Source organism: Malania oleifera, chromosome 3, assembly GCF_029873635.1.
Source record: "Malania oleifera isolate guangnan ecotype guangnan chromosome 3, ASM2987363v1, whole genome shotgun sequence".
In the NCBI taxonomy this organism is placed as follows: domain Eukaryota; kingdom Viridiplantae; phylum Streptophyta; class Magnoliopsida; order Santalales; family Ximeniaceae; genus Malania; species Malania oleifera.
In genome coordinates, this window is record NC_080419.1 from 88,397,959 (window position 1) to 88,421,674 (window position 23,716).

The following is a 23,716-nucleotide window of genomic DNA, read 5'->3' on the forward strand; positions in this document are numbered from 1 at the left end:
TGGTTGCCACGGCTTTCATGAATTGATTATTATTTCCGCTGCTATCTGATTGAATGTTAATGAAAGTGCTTCGTGGATGAATGTTGGTAAACAAAAGGCTGGCTAGTTAAGCAAGAGTGCTTTAGCTAGCGCCGCACGGCCCTTCACAACGGTGTGAAAAAGGCGGACCGTGACATTTGGTATCAGAGCCAAGTCGGTGAAACTTGGTGAGAGCCCAAGGTTGAGTTGCGACGTGAATTCGATTGCCTTCGTTGTTGGATTTGGGAAGCTTTGGTAAGTGACCATGGCACCAAACAATGCTGAGAGGATTAGCGTGCTGGAAGCACAGGTTGAGGAAGCAACCAATACTATGGCCGCGGAGGTGGCCCAGATGAGAGAACTTGTTGATGAAGTGAGGGGATTACAAAAACATCAAGCAGGTTTGATAGGCGACATGTCAGAGGACTTTCGCCACATTGTGGAAACTTTGCAAGCCCGGATGGCAGATCTGGATGCAAAGGTAAATGTGATGGTTCTTGCTATGGGGAACTCCAACACTCCGGGAGTTAGCAAAACCAAGGTGCCAGAACCCAGGACGTATGGGGGTGCCCGAGATGCCAAGGAGTTAGAGAACTTCTTGTTTGATGTAGAGCAGTACTTTCGCGTTGTGAGGATGGCCTCAGAACAGGCAAAGGTGGATACTGCAACCATGTACTTAGTTGGTGATGCCAAACTGTGGTGGCGTACCAAGTACCGAGAAATTGAAAATGGAAACTGTGTGATTGATAGTTGGGCAGACTTGAGGAGAGAGCTCAAGGCCCAATTCTTTCCTGAGAACGTTGAGTATAATGCAAGGAGAAAACTGAGAGATCTCAAGCATACGGGGTCAATCAGTGAATATGTGAAACAATTTTCTGCTTTAATGTTGGATATTCGGGATATGTCGGAGAAGGACAAGTTGTTTTATTTTCTTGAGGGGATGAAACCGTGGGCAAGAATTGAACTTCATAGGCAAAGGGTTCAAGACTTGTCAACTGCACAAGCGGCTGCAGAGCGCTTGACAGACTACGCTGGTGATGAGACCGCTTCGTCCAAACGGTTTGGCGGAGAGGGAAACAGTGGAAAGTCTTTCAAGAATGGCAAACCCAAGAGTGGGGGAGCCGACTCTAAATCATCAACCTCACAGGAAGCTTCGTCATCTCAAGGGTTCAACACACCCAATGGAAAGGGGAAGAGTAAAATTGAGTGTTTCTTGTGTCGAGGTCCTCATAGAGTTTTTGAGTGCCCTCACAAAGCATCACTTAATGCCTTATAGGCTTCCATTGTAGAACAGGCAGTGGAAGATGATGGGGAAGAGGATGATGCCCCGAGGGTGGGTTCAGTGCGGTTGGTGAACGCATTGGAAAAGCAGGCAAAAACACTGAAAGTTACACGAGCAAAAGGGTTAATGTTTGTGGACTTGAGGATAAATGGGAAGAGTACCCGTGCTATGGTGGATACGGGAGCTACTCATAATTTTGTTTCGCAGTTGGAAGCAGGAAGACTCAACTTATCCTTAGAGAAGGATACAGGACGCGTGAAAGCAGTTAACTCTGTAGCCCAGCCTACTCTGGGAGTAGCCAAGCAAGTGGTTATAAAGCTTGGACAGTGGGAAGGTCATGCGAATTTCACAGTGGTGCCATTGGATGACTATCCAGTCATTCTAGGAATGGAGTTCCTAATGGGGACGAGGGCAGTGCTGATGCCTTCGGTTGGTTCCCTGTGTCTGATGGGAGATCACTTGTGCATGGTGCAAGTCGTTGCAACGAAAGGAGACGACGGGAAGTCCCTTTCAGCCATACAACTCAATGAAGGATTGGGTAAGGGTGAGCAGACACGTCTAGCCACGGTGGTGGTAGACAAAGAAGTAGGCCAAGAGCTGGAGCCTACGACCATCCAAGCGGTGTTGGATGAGGATAAGGAGGTGTTGCCGGATAAGTTGCCTCAAAATTTGCCTTCACGACGGACTGTGGAGCAAGAGATCGAGTTGTTATCAGGAGTGAAACCACCTACTAAAGGGCCATGTCGGATTGCGCCTCGAGAGATAGTAGAGTTGGGGAAACAGCTTGATGAAGTGGAAGCGGGATGTGTTCGCCCTTCCAAAACACCGTTGGGAGCATCGGTGTCGTTTCAGAGGAAACATGAAGAGCATCTACGGAGGGTGTTCGACAGGCTGAAGGGAAACAGTTTGAATTTGAGGAAGGAGAATTTCTCTTTCGCTCGGCGGAGCAACAAATTCCTTGGTCAAGTCGTTGAACAAGGTCGTATCTGGAGGGGTATGGAGAAGGTAAGGATGATTCAAGAACGGAAGATCCCCACGACAGTGAAGGAGTTGCGTTCCTTTCTTGGCCTTACTAGATATTGCAGGAAGTTCGTTGAGGGGTATTCGCGGAGAATGACTCCAATAACAGGACTACTGGGGAGGTATTATTGGCTACACACGCGGGATGATGTGGTTGATTATACCAAAACTTGTCTCACTTGCCAACAAGACAAGGGGGAGCGGAAGAAGTATGGTACTTTCATGGCCGCACCAAAGTACTGTTCGGCAGAGGGGACGACACAATTGTTCCTTGTGACTATTGTGAGATATTGGGGTGTTCCCCAAGTTATTATTTGTGACCAAGATTTAATGTTCACTGACAACTTCTTGACAGAGTTTTTCAGGATATTCAGGTCACACCTTGACATCTCTTCGAGTTATCATCGACAGACAAACGAACAGATGAAGAGATTCAGAGAGCTACTAGATGAGTACTTGTGCCATTTTGTCAACGACAACCAGAAGAATGGCGTGCAACTACTTCATGTGGCTCCGTTCTGTGGCAACGCCCAAAGGCGCTCAACTACCAACAAGAGCCCTATTGAGCTTGTTATAGACCAGCTACCGCTGTTACCTCACATAGTGGGCGAGCCGTACAGACGAAAGAGTCCTAAGGCGTACATCTTCACCAGTGAAGGGAGACAGAATGCAGACTTTGCCCAAGCCTATCTGGAGAAAGCTTCTAAGCAGATGAAGAAATGGGCAGAACAAGAGAGAAGACCGCAGTTTCATGTCAATTGCCTCAAGCCATTCAATGCCAACCCCAACGACCTGAGCAGAAGTCAGTTAAACAGCGCAGAGTTGAAGACAGTGCAACCTGACAGACATGATGTTGAAGAGATCCTTGCAGACAGAAAGTTCCTATCCTCAAGGAAGAAGCGGCAGAAGTTCCTAGTGAAGTGGAAGTGCCTTGATGATAAAGAAATCAGCTGGATTTCTGCGGAAGATTTGAATCCATTCGTGGACAAAGTTGAAGTGTACCTATTGCCAAAAGTCTACGAGGACGTCGACCGCATGAGTGGGGGAGAATGTCACGGGCTAAGCTTGTTCAGGGCATTATGCTTGCCTATGACCGCTTATCTCGTGTGTTTGGGATGGGTTTCCATCATGTAAATACTAGTGTAGGGTTATTTTCTAGTATTTATTTCATTGTAAGCCAAATAAGGCAGTATGACTCCTCGGTCACTTTGACGTTTCCTAGTGCTAGAGTGAGAATGGCCTAGAAAGCTCTTTAGGGGAGGGTGAGTGTTCATCAATCATTGTAAAACTCACTAGCAATTGTCAACGTGCTTAGCCTACTTGCCTCCCTCGCTAAGTACAACATGTCAACGGAGGATTTGTTAATGAATTACGTTTGCTTCAATATTTACTGCTTGGTTGCCACGGCTTTCATGAATTGATTATTATTTCCGCTGCTATCTGATTGAATGTTAATGAAAGTGCTTCGTGGATGAATGTTGGTAAACAAAAGGTTGGCTAGTTAAGCAAGAGTGCTTTAGCTAGCGCCGCACGGCCCTTCACAACGATGTGAAAAAGGCGGACCGTGACAGGAAGCGATGCAGGTGGGGCTTGAAATTAGGAATTCTATTCATGATAATCAAATTAATTCTGATATGCGAGTGAGTAATTTTTTTTTTTAATGATGGTAGTTTTAGCATTGAGGAAACTTTGAATGTTCTCAAGGTGGAATCAGATGGGCAGATTAATGGGGAAGGTAGTCTAAATGGAAAAAACAAATGGGAGTGAAAATACCCCACAAGTCGCCCCATTGGAAAAGGCATGGGACATCACCTGTTGTTGGTCAGGGTTCCACTCTTGTGCCTACTTACATTGAGGAGGGTTAGAATTAAGGGAAGGACCCTCTTCCCTGTGGATTAGTTGCACCCTGAAAGGTACCCAAACACAATTGGTTATTTTAGGGGGGCGGGGGGATAGATGGGGTGATGAATCTGATATCGAGAGTGATTGATCATGAGTTTGCAAGGGGATCCCGAAAAAATAACAAAAGTTATCTACCGGTCAGAGAAGTACATAAAGGAAATGAAGAATAACAGGAAAGTTCCTCCTAGGCATCCCACTAGTTCAACTAGAGATCATAGATATCCAGTTATCCAGGACAGCCTGCAAAGAAGCCGTCCCCTCGAAGGTCCTTCTATTCCTTTGTTTCCAAATCATCTAAAAACGGCGAGGGGGATAGGGGAAAGAGCCCTCCTTTTGTGACCATGGAAATGGCCAAGCTCCAGAGATTCCTGGTCCAAGGGTAGTGAAGAAGGATGTGGTTAATCTATTCTGCTTCTTCAAGGCACAGAGAACACCTATTCATGACAGTGAAGCCCTTTTTTTGAAGATTCTCAAGTGAGTTTCATGAGCAAAATGGGTTTGTTTCATATTCCTTCTGATTTGGTTTGTGATATTTCTCATGTGACAGCAACTCCGCTTAAAGGTTTAAAGGGTGTTCATATTTTTGAGGATGATGGTATTGGTAAAGAGCAGCAAGTAATCGATCAGATTAGGGATGGCATTTTTCCTACCCTTCTCTCCTTTGGTGCAGATTAATGGGGAAGGCTCATGAAGCTTGACAACTTATGGAAAAGATTGTCATTGACTTATTGTATGATCCTAAGGGACACGAAGTCCCAATTGAATAGGGGTAAGAATAAGATGAAAAAACCCAGTATGAGCTAGTAAACTTGAAGTCTTCAATTAATTGACAGGAAGGGTTTTAAATGGGGTGCTCTTGTTTAGTTATTTGTTAGGTTTTCTTCTTCTTCTTCTTCTTCTTCTTCTTCTTTTTGTTTGTTTCTTTTATGGATCTCTCATCCTCTCTTTTCTTGTAATTCCTTTTCTTCTATCTTGATACACTTCTTTTGCTATCTGAACAAGAGAAGGAAAAAAATTCTATGTGGTGGGAAAATAATTGTTTCTTTGTTACTTCTCTTAATTTTGAGTTAAAGGTTTGGTTTGTCCTTAGACATTTGAAAGGTGGATACCAATGATATGTTTCAAACAAGAGCGTGCTCTGAAAGATTTTACGTGAAATGTGAATTCTGTGCTATGATGCTAGCAAGACAGCCGATAGCCTGTGCCTGGTTATTTTCTAGTGCTGGCTCTTTTTTCTTTTGGGCAGGGCAAGCCCTATTGGAGTTTAGGTTGCTCCCTGATTCTTTTTTAATTCATTATTCCCTCTCATATCCGTTGTAACTCATTTTTTCTGGTTGGGAGCAGTTCTATTTTCCTATAGAGTTTGGAAGGGGGGCACAGTGAAGTCTTTTAATTATCTATTTTATTTGGTTGGAAAGAATGATTTAATCTTTTATGATAATTTCAATTTCTTAAATGGTATTTGGATTTCAGAGTAGATAATCTGTTTTGGATTTATCTTTGAGCATCTGTTACTAAAAGGCTTGTAAAAGCATCTCTATTGATTTCTGAAGGAATACATTGTTGATTTGTAATTCATTCATTCTATTATTGAACCTCTTCACAAGCTGACATGGTCCTCTCATAAATGGGAGCTCCGAATGTAAAATTGATCACTATCTTGGAGACTGGCTGCTTAGGAAATGTCATGAAGGGCGACTGGCAGCTATGGATGTTTGAATGGTAAAGGAGTCCTGTCCTTTATATAGAAATCAGAGGCCTAGGGGGCCATTATACCCTTGAATTATACTGATGAGAATTTAACTCCATGAGAAATTGATGAAAAGCTGCCGAATTGGCCTAATTAATTAGGTTAGAACAGTTTTGATGCTCTTGGATGGTGCCCTGGAGAGAGTGTTGGTGACTGGCTGCTTAGGAAATGTATGAAGGGCAACTGGCTGCTGTGGATGTTTGAATGGTAAAGGAGTCCAGTCCTTCATGTGGAAATCAGAGACCAAACAGCATTATTTCCCTTGAATCGTACTGATGAGAATTTGACTCCACAAGAAACTGAATAAAAAGCTGCCAACTTGGCCTAATTAATTAGGTTAGAACAGTCTTGAGGCTCTTGAATGGTGGTACCTCTTTAGGTGCTTCCTTTTTTATTTTCTATATTTGGCCAAGTCTAATTCCAGGACTTATTGGCAAAATAGGTGGGCATTTTTACACTTGTTTATTTAGTTCCTTTCTAAAGAGCACCAATATCAACGTGGGACATGGATATGACATGAAACCAACAGTGTGATTCTGAAATTTTGTAAAAATGAGGATACGACATGGACAGAATACATTAATACTACACACACACATATATATATATATATATATATATATATATATGTATGTATGTATGTATATATATATATATATGTATATATATTTCTTTTAGATGACAAATATTGAGCTAATATTAATTTAAAATGAAATATGGGCATTATGATGCACAGTTATCAATTGTACATTTTACAAACTGCAGTTATACAATCATCAACAACATTCATATTAGAGAATATTGGTGCCAAAAAAAAAAAAGCCTAAAGGTGAAGAGGGAGGGAAGGAGACAAAGGGAATGGAGTTCAACCAATTGTGTCAGCTGAGCCTGGGCAGAAGCTCAAACATGGAAAAAATAGCTAACACTCGAGTGAACATCTTGAATGAAGCAACAATGTAGGAATTGAGGTGCCCTTGAGGCCTCACGGCTCCTCTAGTCATGTTGTCTCTAGTGAAGTAAAGGGTGGGAGGTATGGTGATGGGGATCAGCATGCCCTACCTATGTCATTTTTGGATTTTGTGACACGCGGACGGCCTCCCGATGTCCACATTTCCTTTGCTGACATGATGACACGTGGACGACCTACCGATGTCTACATCAGTTTATAATTGTTTGTAGATTTTGAATGGATTATTTGAAGACTTTTCAGTGTGAGAAAGACTCCAGTAGAGATGCCGAAACAAGTCCGAGTTCAAGACCCATGTGGGCCCCACACGGCTCCATTGGGCTCACACGAATTGGGCCTCCCTTTGACTTTTGTTTGTATTTAATTTGTAAACATGCATGACAACTTGCTTGCATGTGTATGTTAGGAAATTGTGTGAGTATGTCTAGTGAGTTGGAGTGTTAGTAAGTTGTGTTTAGTATATTTATTGTCTCTAGAAAGTTGGAGCATTTATTTTGTTAGTAACTTGTAAGAGTAATTTATGCGTCTAGTAAGTTGGTGTCTTTATTATTTGTGTCTCCCATGCTTGTGTGGGAAGTGTTAGTTGTTTAATGTCTTTGTCCCCCCATGTTAGCTAAGCTTATTAATGCTTTGTCCCCCCATGCTAGCTATATATATACCCCTTCATTGTAAGAACTATGTGTAGAGAGAAAAGTATTGTTATTGAATTAAAAAGATTTTTCCTTTGTGAAGCTTGTTAAGCTTTGTCCAATCCTTGTGATTGTGTAGTGAGAGGCTTCGTCGCTCTCCTCGGAGATCAAGTGGTGAGAGACCACTATTCTATCCAACGACTCCATTTCTATCCCACCTTCACGACTTCCCTCCATCACCCACATGGCCATCACCAAGTTTTACACCCCAAGGACACCAATCCATCATTTCATTTGCTGCATGCATATCCATATTTCAAAGTGTGCACGAAGAACTTCAGACGAGTTCTAACTATCCTCCAACGCATCCACATGGCCACACTAAAATACCCCCCCACACGGCCACTTCCCCTCCATTACATTGTTGCGTTTGTTTCGGTGTTTCAAATCTTGTTCCAAGAAATTTTCTTGCATGGTGTAAGACTTGTGTTGAACAACGTCAAGTCATCCAAACAATTATCTTGGTAATATCAGTACTTGTGATTGAATCTTTGCTATATATTGTATACCCTTGCTTATATTGAAGCCTTTGCTTGAAAGACTGAAATTCCATACTTGAATACCACATTTGAATCCATTGACTTAATATTGATACTTGCTAATTTAAAATCAATTGTGGAAATATTGCTTGCTAACAATAGAACTTAAATTCTTGAAATTTTGAATAACATCTTTGTTGCATATAAATTGATTCCTTTGTGAAAGAACTCTTGGGACTTATTTCTGAATAGCATCATACACTGTTTAAAAATACAACATGTGAAATGAAGCTTGATTTATTGTGTTTATGTTTAGTTAATTGATTTCTCAAATTAAAGTGTCTTGAGTGTATGTGCTTGTGTGAGGGTTGAAACCGTAGGACTAGGCCGCCCTTACCCGTCCTACATCATATGGTGGGCAATTATTTGGCCTCTGGTGCAATGGTGCTCATGCTAGTGCTCCAAAATGGCGAAGTCCTTGACTCTCTCTTTTCTTTCCCTTCTTTCTTTTCCTTTTTTTGGTCTTGTACAAAGGGGTCAAAGGTTGACTAAGATGCTGCATTTTTAAGCAAAAGTGTCCCAGACATGTCAGCTCCGTATTGGGATGTGTTCAGATGTGTCCAGCCATGTCTGATAAAAAGAACATTAAAATTAATTTCAGATATGTAGGGCACGTGTCAGGGCATCCTGGGCACATGATGATGCCTAACACATGTTGCAAATTGATACTTTGGCCTCTTAGGAGTGTTGTTGTTTCTGTTTCCTTGGTTTCTTCTCCTATTTCTTGGCTTGCTGCTTTAGTCTTTTGTAGTGTTGATTGTTGATTGCTAGGAAGCTTCATTTGCTCCCCTTTCTTTTTGGTTCTTGGAAGACTTCAAATCCTTCAATGAAAACTTCATGTTTATTTTGAAAGTGTCTAGAATATTGCTTGCAGTGATGCATTATTTCCTTCCAAAAGCAACGGGATGTAGCTAAGAGCCCTCATTCTTGAATCAGTGTTGGTCTTTGTTCTTCATAGGCATAATTTAATGCGACCAAATTGTTGACTAGAGTATTTACTGAAGATAAATACAACGCTAACAAAACTATTTGTGAATTTCAATGTATCCAAATTTGAAGAAGCATCATTTTTCCCTATATATATATATGTGCTCATGGGGTTTTGAGATAGATGGATTAGAAAACCAGAAGAAACAGACTAGAAGCTAATGTATTCCTAGGGATATAACATATGTATCAGGGATGAAACTCAGGTTTGAAGAAGCCAAATTATCCAAAACAAACCAATCTAACCTACTTAGTTTTGCTTTGGATAGATTGGCTTCTTGGTTCAGTTCGCAATTTCTGATTTTTTGGATGGAATTAACTGGGTTCTATAAATACAATTATTAAAAAATTTATGCTTTGTTTTGTTTTGGTTCCCCAGCTAAGTTCAGTTTGGTTTTGGGTCCAACTTTTGGACACTGAATGTATTTGGTCCAGTTCAAATTTTCCCTCAGAAGTCAGAACTGAACCAACCTGATGCATTTTCAACCCTACAAATTACTGGATAACAAGATGAAAGCCTGCATAATTGGATGGTTTTGGTCTGTAGTGAGGACTAGTGATGCAAATAGCAGGTTTCACAGACCAAGTGTGAGGTTTTAAAAAGGGCTTTTTGATATAGCATGAGAAGAATCTGCAAATGGGCTTAAATAGGCTTCCTAAATAATCCCCTTGATTGATTGTGCACAACTACTAGTTTGCAATCATGTTGTTTCATGCAAATTTTATTATGTGTTTATGCATTTACAACCCCAATCAGATTGCTGTAGCTGCCTAAATGTATGTCTCAAAAAGTTTGAGGTTGTAATTCCAAGGGTGATAATAACTAATACTGTGGTGGTAATAACTAATATTGCTTTTTGTCTAAATCCACACAAGTCCAAATTCATGCTCCCAAACACAGGGTTAGAATCCTAGGAAAGGTGTAATATAGTTGTATTTTCTAGATTGTTTAATTGATGCTGTGCTTGTGTATTGAACTTTATTAGATTCCTTCACCCTGCCAAATTCTATGTATTTTATTTATTTTTTTAAAATTAATCAATTCTAATCTCACTTTGCCTTCACCCCAAATTGTGCAGGCACAACTTATAGCCGCAGAAGATGAACACTCACAACCATCTGTTCAAGGGAATGAAAATAGTTCCCCCAGTGGTAAATTTTGTGAATTTGATGGCGATACCTCAATAACAGATGAGGAAGAAGTGGTGGTTTTAAGAAAGCTGCTTAAGGATATCTTCATTGATAATGCTACATTAAGAAAAAAAGTTAATTCAGTCATCCGTGGTGCTCTCAAAATGGAAGCTGCCAAAAAAGAGGATGACAGAGCTCCATCAATAGAAACTGTACCAAATAAGTTTCTTCAGAGATGAAACACATGACAACTGTAAATTAATCTTAGCACCTTGTTAAAAGCCCCTATGATCCTCCTATCATGTTCTGGGCAATCAAATCTTCTGTTTTGGATGGTTGATTTAACTCACTAGCAGTAGCAGAAGTTGCACTTGTAATTCATAATTCTGTGATTCTACATACATGAATCCACGCTATACGAATTAGAGCATTTTTGTACTCCTATAGATTTGAATAATAAGTAAACTTTATAATGTGCCACCTAGTTCATGATTCAAATTTTGCACTGGCAGCATGCGAGCAATATATGTGGCTGGCTTGTACTGTATCCTTTTGGTGGGTGCTAATCCTTTTCCTTTTACTCTACACCATTTGAGCAATAGGAAATCCAATTCCAACCTCAGTGAAGCGCTACATACAGTATTAAAATTGCCGGATGATGTATATAATTTGCAATCTGGTTTGACTCTCAAGTGCACTGAACCGAACCAAATCAAATTACTATTTCAGATTTAAGTTTGGTGAGTAGGTCAACACTTCAAACCATATGGCGCACACCCTTTGTATACACCTGAATGTTGAATTTTCAAACTTGCTGAACTGATTCAAATGAATTGTAGACTTATCAGTCATGAAACAACAGAACGAAACAGCTCCTATTGTGCTGCTGCTTCCAAATTATCACAAGGCAACTGTCTACAAAGATACATCTCTACTACAAAGAACAAATTTTATAAAAGGGCCTTTTGAGACAACTCAATGACTTGAAACATCAATCTTTAGAAAAACATAATATTACTGTTGCCCAAGCATCATCTTTTCACATGTAATCAGCCCAAGCATGTAATCATCATACTTGTGCAGTATCTGCAGAGAAATAAAGTAAATAAACAAAGGTTAAGAATATAACTAAAGAAAAACAAAACATGGGATTACCTGGTAGATGCGCTACAAGTTACTGAAATTCTGAATTTCATATTCCAAATGCATTTGTGTTGTACCTTAACAACAATGTTCTATCTGGCGTGGCTCGACAAGGATATAAACTGGTTTTCCATTTAGCCTGCACTGTCCCTGGAATAAGAGCCCCGATTGATCATCAAAGAGATTTTTAAGTACACACGAAATTCATCAGCTCGAATCCAAGCATTACCTCTTCCTCCGGTAACCCAACAACACATGCGCATTCAACCACTTCAGCCCCCATGCGTTCTAGGAAGCGGAAAAGAAAGAGTTTCCAATACAAGGATTAATTATAAGTGGAGAAAATAACCAGTAGGAGAGACCCGAGAAGTAGCTTTCAAGCTTACCTAAAAGCTTGATTGCTGCAGAGAGAGTCCCACCTGTTGCTACTAAATCATCAATTACCAATGCACGTTCACCTGGCTGAACAGCACCTACATGCATCTCCAGACAATCTGTCCCATACTCTAGCACATATGCTTCGGAAATTACTTCACCTGCATAAATTTTGAAGGTTCAACTTTTGAAATTGTGTGCATTCTCATATCATGCAGAGATTGAGAGAAAGGGAGTAGTTAGTAATAGTCATCCCCAAAAAAACATTCCACTTTGAATGGTCTGAACAAAAATACAAACCCAACCTTGAGTGTGTGAATTGTGAACGGTGATATACGTGGGTTAACTCGTGCAGGTTATCCATGGACCCACAAAAAAAAAAACACTTGTCGCAAGTATTTTGACTAGGCCTTCATGGTTTTAATTCTACGGAGCTATGATGAATCTAAATCAAACAGCATTTCTCCTCACAGTGACACTGTTTGACAGCAAGCTTTCATTAACAAAAGTGGAAATCCATGGAAATACAATAACATTGCCACTCATAAGAAATAAAACTAAAGACAGATCAAAACCTAATAACATTCTTTATCCAGATTTTTCACTTGTTACCACTTCCATTTATTTTTCCATCAACTCTAACAATTCAAATAAATTGCAAATGCTTAAGACACAAGATTTTATAACAATCTAATAAGAATGCATCTACAATTTCTTCATTTCAATAGAAACCAAAGATGACATAGAACAGGCGTACCTGGCAACTTCTTAGGTTTGCGAAGTGGTACAAATTTCGCACCGATCGCTAAGGCAATTGACGGAGCAAACATGAACCCTCTAGCTTCAACTCCTGCAAATGAGAATTCAACAACATAACAGCATGTCCAAATAATCATTTCTGTAAATTACTGCTCTTAGATCGATGAGTGTGCAACCGACTACAGAAATCTCATGCTTCAACATCAAACCATTTTCCAGCATTGTAAACAATGTCTCAACTCTTTCCCACTCTATTTTATTTTTTCCTCTCTTTTGAGATGGACATGTTGAAGCCTAGCATCAACAACAGTGTCAATAAACTCTACGCACTAAAATGACAAATCTCATATGCACAACTACATGGCAATTTATTCATCACTTGTCAAAAATGCAGGGAAAATTAAGGCAAGAATCAGTACAAGGGAGAAAAAAGTTCAACTTCTTCCTTAGTAAATGAATATTGGTACTTTTTTCATTTTGTATAGTAGGGTAATGACCTTTTTTTTGTTTTTTTTTTCAGAACTGTTAAGGGAATATTAGGAAAGATGCAAGATCTTATTTTTATATAAAAAATAATAAGAATAATAAAACTAATATTAACATAAAATGAAATGCTTATCTAACCAGCTTAATGATTAATTAGAGGCATTTCATCACTACAAACACAAGACCTAGCTAGGACCCCCCATTAGGATGAGGGTCCACAGGCTGCGCCTATGGTAATAAAATACCAATAAAAAAAAAGTGTGTGAATAGAATTACTCATCCAGCTAGTACTTGTATTCACAGGTCTAGTCTACTTTTTGCTCATCCAAATCCAAATCCAAATCCACATGCAGCACCACCTCTCGTAGGTACGCAAAGTGGGGTACACACTACACACTACACACTACATCAGCAGCAACAGCAGGCTGGAAATAGCACCACCCCCACCCCACTATTCACAAATCAAATTGGCAATAGTATATTAGCTTGTTCTCTGTAGGACCAAGTGGGGTAAACTCAATAGCCTATAAATAACAATACAGCCTGTTTTTCAAACAGATCCAAGAGATAAAAATAGACTTGATAAAAACATGGAAGTTCAGAGAGAGAGAGAGAGAGAGAGAGAGAGAGAGAGAGAGGAATAACTTTCAAATAAACCCAGAAGAAACAATAGGAGGACAAAAACTAGGCAGCTTAAAAAGGCTACATTTTTCCCCAAAAATGGAATTTGAAAAAAAAACATGTACACAGCATTGAACAGCTGGGAAAGCAAGAGGAAAGGAAAACAACCCAAAATATTAATTCAAATATTGAAATTCTACCGTAGCTGGGGGTTAATATTTAACACAGTTGATTTGAAAAATAAAATTTCTCAGCAACCAATCACGGCCCCAAAGAAAAAGGGAGGCAGAAGAAAACCAGTCCCAGACAAAAATTAAAAAGTCTTCCCATTTTCCAGTCTCTGAAACTACAAAATTTTAAAGGAAACGAACACACAAGAAGAAATGTTCCTTCGCAGTTACGGGAATCAATTGAAGGATACGGGAAAAAGAGGAATAGGAGATTTCGAGTAAGGTGAGGTACATTTTCAAACTTCAATCTTTCCTCATCATATCCAGCCAGGAGAAGACCACAAAATGAGAGAGAGAGAGAGAGAGAGAGAGAGAGAGAGAGAGAGAGAGAGAGAGAGAGAGAGAGAGAGAAGCATGTTACCAGCAACAACAGATATGCCCATATCTCTGTATCTATCAACAAAGATGTCCACAGTGTCCTTGAAGGCCTTGTGGTTGAGAAACAATGTAGTTATGTCTTGAAACATTATTCCTGCCCCTCAAAACAAAAATCAAAATCTCAAAAAACCTCCAGAAGTAATAAATTTCAATGTGCGAATTAAATCAAACACAAACCAAACCAAACCTTTCTTTGGGAAGTGAGGAACCACTCTAATGGCCTCAGAAATGGCTTGCAGCCTTGGGTCACCCTTCAACCCGTTCTCCTCTGCAAACATTCTCTCTCTCTCTCTCTCTCTCTTCAATGGCTCTTACCAGTTTCACAACGTATGGCAGGAAGCAGACATTTTCAACGTCTTCTCTTCTCTCTCTCTTAAATGGGTTTTGGATTGGACTCCAGCACAGCAGGGCAGAGCAGAACAGATTTTGGTTTTCCCTCCTAAAATCTGCAGGATTAAATTTCTGGGTTCTCAGTTCTAACTTTTGAATTGCATTGGGTGTGCTTTAAATACTGTATTTATGAGAGAGAGAGACAGGATGCGTGCGGGTGTGTGTGTTTTGGACTGAGGAGGGTTCCTAACCACGTGGTCTCAAAGCGCGTGTCCAACAAACTCGCCCCCAATCCACACCCCCTCACTTTATGGAATTCTGCAACTGCCCACCAAACTTTCGCAAATTCTATTCAAACCCCAAAACTATTGGCTCCTCCTAACATACTTGACATAAAATATTATGGAAAACCCTAGCAATTTGCATTTTATGTCACAGCTTATAAGGTACTTTAAAAAAAAAAAAACATTTAAAATCTCATACCTCTAGGTGGCTATGTTATAGTGGACAAAAAACAAAGGACATGTGGTCCCTTATTACCAAATGTGTGAAAAATGGATTGCCAAGGATTCTTTAGGCCTTATTTGGAACCATTTTGTTCTATTTTATTTTATTTTAAAAATAATTATATAATACATATTTGGCATTTGGCAATATCTATGGACTTCAATTTTTTGCATTGGAACACGTGTTTTAGTGTTTATATTTTAATGTTTGAGATGAGAACAAATAAAATATTATATTAATTGCTAAATAAATTATAATTTAAAAACAAAAAGAAAACAAAGTAAAAACGTATCAAAATGCAACTGTTACATTTTAAATATATGAATTTTAAAATTGTTATTAATGATTAGAGCCTTGTTCTTGGCATTTCAATATTAAGTTTGGACAATTTTTCTTTTTGTTTTTTTTACTTGGTTTCAAGGGCAATGATACCCTTTAAAATCTTATCTCATGGGATACAAGGGGTGTCACTGTCATATGTTGAAATAAATATTTAAATCTTTTTTATTCAAAATTTTGGAAAAATACAATATCTTGAAGGAAAAAGAGACTGAAGTAGAGGTTATGAGGGTAATTGCCCATCAAGCCTTTTCTGTTGTTGCCAAAAATGTCGATTTGACCTCCGGCAAGCTTTCCGATCTTGATCACCTGAAAAGGACGAAAACAAATGCGGCTTGAAGGACCCAGGGTATACTTCAGGGGATCTCTCCGATGCCTAAGTAAGGGAGTGCTTTAGAGAGGTTGTAAGTAATAGTAAAATTAGGTTAGAATAAGATACCTTAGCCTCTCCGTAGTACCCCTTTTATACTGTTGAGGTTTGACCTTGGTAGATTTGTCATTTATAGTGCTTGACGTGGATCACTTTGATCATTATAACGCAGGTGTGGATCACTCCGGTCAATATATGACCAGCGTCAATGGCTCTGGTTGTGTGATTGACTTGGTAGGTGATTTCCCCCATTAATGTTGGGCACATGCCTTCTCTTTAGGGTAGGTGATATATTTTGGGGTATATTAGTTGCCCCCCCCCCCTTAGTTTTGAAGTTTTGAATCATGTTCCCAAAGTTCGAAAGTTGTTCCTGTTGGGCTTTTGTGGAGCTTAGTTGTGTTTGATCCGGGTGATGACTCGATCCAAAGTAATGATTCGTGGTTTCTTAACAAGTGATTTCTTACTCAGGCTTAGTCTATGAGCGCTGCGACTTGGGCTTATGCACATCTTGCCGAGCTAAACTCTGGGATGTTGGCTAATCCGAGCCGAAGTTGAGGCGAGCATGGCTTTGCTGAGCCGAACTTGCTATGCTCTTGGCTTTGCTGAGCCGAGGTTGAGGTGAGCACAGCTTTGCTGAGTCGAACTCAAGGGAGGTCGGCTGGGAGCCTTTTTGCCGAGCTGTCCCTCGTGGGCAATTCTTGTCAAGTTGCTCTTATGAGGATATTCTTGCTGAGGTGCTCTTTTGGGGGCATTCTTGCCGAGCTATCCCTCGTGGGGAATTCTTCTGAGTTGCTGAGCTGCTCTTTTGATGGCATTTTAGCCGAGCTGCCGAGCTGCTCTTCTGGTGGCATTTTTTCCGAGCTGTCCCTCTTGGGGAATTTTGTCGAGCTGCTCTTCTGATAGCATTTTTGTCGAGTTGCTCTTTTGGTGGCCTTTTTGCCGAGCTACTTTTATGGTGGCATTTTTGCCGAGTTGCTCTTATGGTGGCATTTTTGCCGAGCTGCCAAGCTACTCTTCTGGTGACATTTTTACTGAGTTGCTCTTCTGGTGGCATTTTTGCCGAGTTGCCCTTAGTGGGGCATTCTTGTTGAATTGCCCTTCGTGGGGCATTCTTGCTAAATTACCCTTCGTGGGGTATTCTTGTCGACCTGCCCTTCGTGGGGCATACTTGCTGATCTGCCCTTCGCGGCCTAATGAGCTGTGCTAATCTTTTGGACCGTTCTTGCTTTGCTTAATGAGTTGTGCTCATCTTTTGGGATATCTTGTGGCCTAATGAGCTATGCTCATCTTTTGGGATATCTTGTGGCCTAATGAGCTATGCTCATCTTTTGGGCCGTTTATGGCCTAATAAGCTGTGCTCATTTTTTGGGTAGTCTTTTGGCCTCACGAGCGTTGCTTGTTAGTTGGGCCGGTTATTTTTTGCCTAATGAGTTGTGCTTATTTGTTGGGCTATTTTGTGGCCTAATGAGCTATGCTTATCTTTTGAGCTGTTTCTGGCCTAATGAGTTGTACTCATTTTTTGGGTAGTCTTTTGTCCTCATTAGCGTTGCTCATCAGTTGGGCTGATTCTTCTTTGTCTAATGATCTGTGCTCATTTTTTGGGCTGAAATTGAATAGCGTGAGAGAGAATGGACTTTTAGATATGTATGCAAAATTTGATAATTAATAGAGGCACACAAAATGTTCGAGTACATGATTGACAAAGATGCAATTTTATGGAACAATTTCCTTTCTAGGCATACTAGATTGGGTCAGAACCCCCTAGGGCATTGGTATGTGAGACATGTAGGGGAGTGTAGGACCGGAACTTACTCGTATATCCTAACCCCCTAGGGCTACTCTGCAGCTTGTTACTCTCTTTCCTCTCCCATATTTTAGAGACTTCTTCCGTGCCCCTCTGGCCTTTTCTCTTCAGATCACTTTGTTATCTTCTTGTGTCCATTATCTCTTCCAGATTAATATACTTATGAGCTCTTGCCATTAGCTCCCCCCTGTCATTTAGAGGTCTCTTTCCTAAAGAATACGGGAAGTCTCTAGGTTGGAGGGTCGTGGTTAGGGCCGCCAATAATACCCGTGATCTAGATTGCGAATCTCAACGGTGGCAGCCACAAAGCAATGTATGAATTTCTTTAGTGTTTCCCTTTCTCCTTGGACCAAGCTCATCAAGTGAGCTGAGGTCTTTGCCATCCTACGGCTACCAGTGAAGTGCCTATTGAATAGTTGTTCCATCTCAGAGAAGGAATTGATGGACTCAATCTTCAGGGTTCAGTACTTTGCCCTGGTATTTCCTTTAAGGGTGCCAGAAAACGCACGACACATGATGGCATCAGGTGCACCTTGCAATTGCATCAACACCTTAATGGTATCTAGGTGATCAATCAGGTCGGTCGACCCTTCATACCTTTCAAAGGTTGGCCTATTGAACTTACCTAGCAATAGGACCTCCATCACTTCTTTGGTGAAGGGCAGATTTGTAGATTTAAATGAGATATCTCTGCAAGATAGGTCGGTGTGCATCTCCTTCATCATCTTTTCTATTTGATCAATTTTCTTGATTCTTTCCTCCAGCTCGTTCGACCGTTGTTCCTTGATTTCTACACTATTCGCATCTTCCACCTTCTTTGCGGGGTAAGTTTTTCCATCATTATCCTTTAGGGTCGCTATTTCCTCAGGTGATTCGGGATTTTCTGGTTGATGTGGAGGTACAAATCCTCCATGACACTTTTGCAGTAGGATCATGTTGAACATGTCTTCCATTTTCTTCTGGGAGGCTTCCATCTTCCTTCAGAAGATAAGGAATTCCTCCTTTGTCACTCTTGGTTGGTCTTTAGGTAAGGAATAAATGGACTAGGGTGATTGATCACTCGTAGCAGGCTCTGACCTTGAGTTGGTGGTTGTTGTCATGATGCAGGGATCGAGGATCGAAAATTTAAAACCTTTCAAAAACGTTCCCATAGACAGCGCCAACTATTGCTGCCAAAAATGTAAATCTGATCTTCGGTGAGCTTTTTGATCTCGAGCACCTGAAAAGGATGAAAACAAACACGGCTTGGAGACCTGAGGTGTACTTCGGGGGATCTCTCCGATGCCTATGTAAGGGAGTGCTTTAGAGAGGTTGTAAGCAACAGTGAAATTGGGTTAGAATAAGATACTTTAGCCACTGCATAGTACCCTTTTTATATTGGCGAGGTTTGACTCTGGTAAATCTGTCATTTATAGCACTTGGCGTGGATCACTTTGATCATTATAGTGCAGACATGGATCACTTCGGTCAATATACGGCCAGCGTCAATGGCTCTGGTCAAGCGATTGACTTGGTAGGTGATTTCCTCCATTAATACTGGGCACATGCCTTCTCTTTAGGGTAGGTAATATATTTTGGGGTATATTTCAAATCCTATTTTATATAAAATTAAGGAGCTATTTTTTTAGGGTTTTTCTTAACTTGATTTGTTATTTATAAAATAAAATCATAGTTGGCTTCTTAATCTTTATTTTAATTTATACTTGTTAAAACTCTGACGTGATATATATAGCTTTCCCTCATGAGGCATAAATCTTGCATTTGCGTCAAGGATTTTGATTGTTTCTTTAGGGCCCATTTGCATCAAGAATTTTGTTTGGGGAAATGAAAAAAAAAAAAAAATAAGAACGAAGTTTATTTTACGTTGCATTTCCTCTATATCAAATGTTGTTAAAAATGAAAATTCATCTTAATATGATTAAAAATCAAGAAAGATCAAATGTTAGTAATGTGTAAAATCAATTTTTTATTAATTGATTTGGTACATTTTTTATTTTTTTCTCTCCTTCCTTAATAACCAAATATGAAAAATTAGATTTCTTTGCATTTTCCTTAATTTTCTATATAAAATTTTTCTAGTTCCAAAGCTACGATTTAATTATAGAGAAAGAGCTTGATTAATTACCAAAAAAGGGGGAAAAGTAGCTTGAATTTATGAGCCCTAAACAAACTTGATGGGGGTATTATATTCAATGAGATGGAACTAAATAAATAAGGAGAGGAGCACAATTAGGTGTTGATATACACACCCAAAAATATTATTATGGCACTCTAAGATTTCAAGAAATAAGAAAAAAGTAGAAGCAAATGACTTAGCTCGTAATGGTTTAATTGGAGGATAAGATTTTCTAGATAAAGAATTGTTCTTTTCCTTATCCCCACTATTGTAAACGAAATAAAATCCTTCATCCAATAATGATACTAACTTTTTTTTGTAAAATCTATTAAAAAATTAAATAGATGTATAAAACTAAAGTTGAAATCAAAACAATAATGCCTTTGATGATTATAAACAAAACGAATTTACCATATTTTTATAGACCTTTAAATTTACCCTTTTTTCTTTTCGTATTGAATATAAAAACTAATGCTATGGCTATACACTTAAATTTACTTCCTTTGAACTCTTCTAGACAAGTCATTTTTATTGAATGCATCACCAAGTGATTAATTCATCATATGTGGTGGTTATAGGATTTGAGTCATCTTTCCTTATTTACAAGTCTGCTAAAGATAACTTCTTTTTTCTTAAAAAGGATTTTTTTAAGGATATATTGAAGTCATGGATTTGAACAATGAACCCAAATCTTATTTCACTCAGTCACGAAGTGAAAGCTTCGGTGGCAGGATAAGTTTGCCTTCAATATTCATGTCATTTATCCATAAATGAAAACATCCATTTTAAGAAATTAAGAGCAAATGTTTGTATTCGAAGTATTTTGACCTCACCACCTTAGGTTTATCTTGTTCCAATTAGCTTTTATTTATTTATTCTATTTATTTTTTTATTTTTTGTTATTTATTTATTTTTTTGGAAAGAGCCGGAAGCCATTCACATAGCGCTTTGTCTCAAGTTTATTAATAACTCTTACTTATGGCGGAGGAATACTGTGGAAACAAAAAGACACTTGGAGCTTACATAATAACCAATAAAACACCTCATGCATCAAACCAAACAAAAAAAAAAATAAAAATAAACCTATACTAGAACCAAAAGAAAACTAATTAAAGATACTTCATATAAGCCGTACCCATCTTATCCAATTTATACAAACATTTGATAACTTTAGGAAGTTGACTACTATTTGTCAACAAACTATTCCTCCCCATGACACCTTATCGAGTCAAAACACCTACCACTTTATTCCCTTGTTCCAATTAGCTTGAAATCATCAAAGGACTAAAAATCCTAAAGTCAGTTGGCACTAATCCATTTTGTTCTAACACAACATTCAGTAATCCACTTTGTTCTAACACAAATTCTATAGCATTTATTCATTTCCTGCCTCATTGCTCAATTTAGACTCTCAACATTGTACAAATTTCTAACTTGGGAGAAGACATGCCCCTCTACTTGTTTATTTTGTCTTCAATGCCTTCAAAACAAAAATCATATTCCCCCACCCCCCTCTGTTTCGTGTGAAACATTAATAGATATATATATATGTCACATACGTTCATTAAGAAATTTAAGGGACTTCTCTTATACTTGGGATGAGGAGAGCACATGGCTACTTACCCTTTGAAATTTTTCCACAGTATTGCTTATAAATTTGGGAGGTTTTTTTTGCATATATGGAAGGCTACAAATATTATTTTATTTGAGAAGGTTGCAATATAGTGTTCGCTCTATTTTCCATTATATCATTTGTAACATTAGTGGTAGATGTCAACTTTAGTAGGATCCTTTTAAGTTGTATTTTGATTTCTTTGTATTCATATCTTTTTTGTTGAGCTAACATATTTATCTTGTCTTCTAAAAATGAATATTATACGAATATTGATTAAATTAGACTTATCATTTTATTGATAAAAGTAGGATACACAAGAAAAATCAAGAAAAAAATGGACAAAAATGTCTCATAAATAAATCATATAAAGTAAATAATAAAGAAATAAGATTACGTAAACCAACTTCGTACGTGAATCATTTTATGCTTTCTTATTTAGAAAATATATAATTATTGTCATTATTAAGGTAGTTATAAAATTTAACAACTATATTATTGTATTATAAATGATTCTATCAAAGTAGCTAGCCAAGAATATTCTACAATAAAGAGATGGGAAGGTAGAAGAAAAATAGTGATTATTTATTAAGTTTATAAAAAAAAAAAGGTCAAAAAAGTATTTCCAAAGTTGCGTGTATGAAAAGATTCTAGGAAAGGAGGTATAAGGGGAAAATATACTTTTTTAAGTTCAATTATTTGTCTAAGCACAATATGAACTCATTAGGTGTGTTGAGGGCATTTTAATGGGTGAAGGGAGATTGATGGGTATAATTTATTCCTATCAAATTGCATTTGAATTAACTCAACATGACCCGTAATAATAATTAATTTTTTAATTATCTCTAGATATCAAATGGATGCCATTGACCATGTGCACTTATTCATTTATTTAATAAAATTTTTTCACACCGTAACATAGCAAAAAATAGCGAATAATTAGTTTTATCAACTCTTTTTATATAATATTATTTACACATTTATAATTTTACAAAATTTTAAAATTAATAAACATTTTCAAAACCCAAAAAAAGTTAGGCAGGGCCTAGGGGTGAGCATAATTTAGGGAAACCCGAATTAACCGAATTAACAGACCAATTTTGGTCGGTTCGATTCGGTCAAGAAATAGGGTCGGTTCGGTTCGGTTACGATTTTACCAATTTTCGGTTAATCGGTTATCGGTTCGGTTAATATGAATTATCAATTCGGTTAACCGAATTAACCGAATTGATAATTAATGATTCTAGTGATTCTACTCTTATAGTTTAATACCAAAATATTTTTTTTATTAATAAAATTAATAGATGAGATGCTTAATTAAGCTCGAATTAGTAAAAAGGTTATAATTATATTATGTTTTTAATAATTAATTTCAAATTATTTCAGTTAAATTCGGTTAACCGAATTACCCAAAAAGGTAATTCGGTCGGGTTCGGTTCGGTGAGCTTCCTTTGTTCGGTCGGTTCGGTTATCAGAAATCATTAACCGAAAATTTCTGTTAATTCGGTTAATTAACCGAATTTGGCTGAACCGACCGTTTGCTCACCCCTAGCAGGGCTTATTAAAAAAGATATTTTAAGCATTCAAAAAGGAATTAAACATTAAACAATGTTTCCTTGCACAGGCCCATCCTCGGTCAAAATTTCTTATGAAGAATCGGTTGATGATGTATACGGTTCATTGTATCTAAACTTTATAAGTTTCAACTACTTTACCTAATTTTTAAAAAGGAAGGATCCCTTGATTCGCAACTCACTGCATTCGTGCAAAATTGGATTCTCATCTTGACATTTAGACCATCCATTATTTCTCTTTCAAACTTGATGAGAACACCACCGTGCTCCACAAATGCTTAGTTGGATGATTGTGATCAACGTTCGAAGCAAACTAACGTGTAATCTAGGCAGTACCTAAATGCTACCCCTCTAGGGTATTTGAGAAAAAAAGACGAGGGAAGGGAATTTTGGTTAGAAAGGAAAACCAATGACTACTGATGGACAAAGAATCGAGTGGTAGGAGATTCAAATTGGGAGGCATGGTGCCAATACTATCCTTTAGATTCAGAGAGATGACATGGCGGAGGGGTTATGAGGAATAAACCTGTGCCATCCATGTGGCATGATGTTTGGTGAAGACTTGGTAGACCTATGTAACATCACGAAATGATTGCATCAAAGGAGCAAGGGAAAGTGCCATGTTAGGAGATTCGTGATATGTGAGCTTGTCTTTTGTTGGATTGACCATATAATCATACTTTTTGAAGAATCGATTGATGATATATATTGTTCATTGTATCTAAACTTTATAACTTTCAATTGCTTTACCTAATTTTTAAAAAAAAGGATCCCTTGCTTCGCAACC

The 23,716-nt window shown here is 38.5% G+C and overlaps 2 protein-coding genes across 8 annotated transcripts in view; one reads left to right on the top strand and one right to left on the bottom strand.

Moving 5' to 3' along the window:
• Nucleotides 1–10,783, top strand: part of LOC131150993 (PX domain-containing protein EREL1) — a 45,708-nt gene extending 34,925 nt beyond the window's left edge. For all 6 annotated transcript variants that reach the window (XM_058102130.1, XM_058102129.1, XM_058102132.1 and 3 more), the window contains one exon: nt 10,234–10,783. In XM_058102130.1, coding sequence (XP_057958113.1) covers nt 10,234–10,524 — 291 coding nt within the window. In that variant the 3' untranslated portion in view covers nt 10,525–10,783. The remainder of the gene's footprint in view (nt 1–10,233) is intronic.
• Nucleotides 10,784–11,082: 299 nt separating this feature from the next.
• On the bottom strand, nt 11,083–14,771 carry LOC131150994 (adenine phosphoribosyltransferase 5-like). Of its 2 annotated transcripts, none has more exons than XR_009135650.1 (7): nt 14,465–14,767; nt 14,261–14,371; nt 12,561–12,653; nt 11,815–11,964; nt 11,658–11,716; nt 11,441–11,578; nt 11,083–11,371 (listed from the first exon to the last, which is right to left on the bottom strand). XR_009135650.1 is itself a non-coding variant. In XM_058102137.1 (7 exons), exons 1-6 carry the CDS (start codon nt 14,553–14,555, stop codon nt 11,507–11,509), a joined length of 576 nt encoding a protein of 191 aa, XP_057958120.1. In that variant the 5' UTR covers nt 14,556–14,771; the 3' UTR covers nt 11,083–11,371; nt 11,506. The 2 variants fall into 2 exon arrangements, 1 of the variants encoding a protein (XP_057958120.1); XM_058102137.1 differs by having other exon boundaries at nt 11,506–11,578; nt 14,465–14,771.
• Between the last annotated feature and the right edge of the window lie 8,945 nt (nt 14,772–23,716).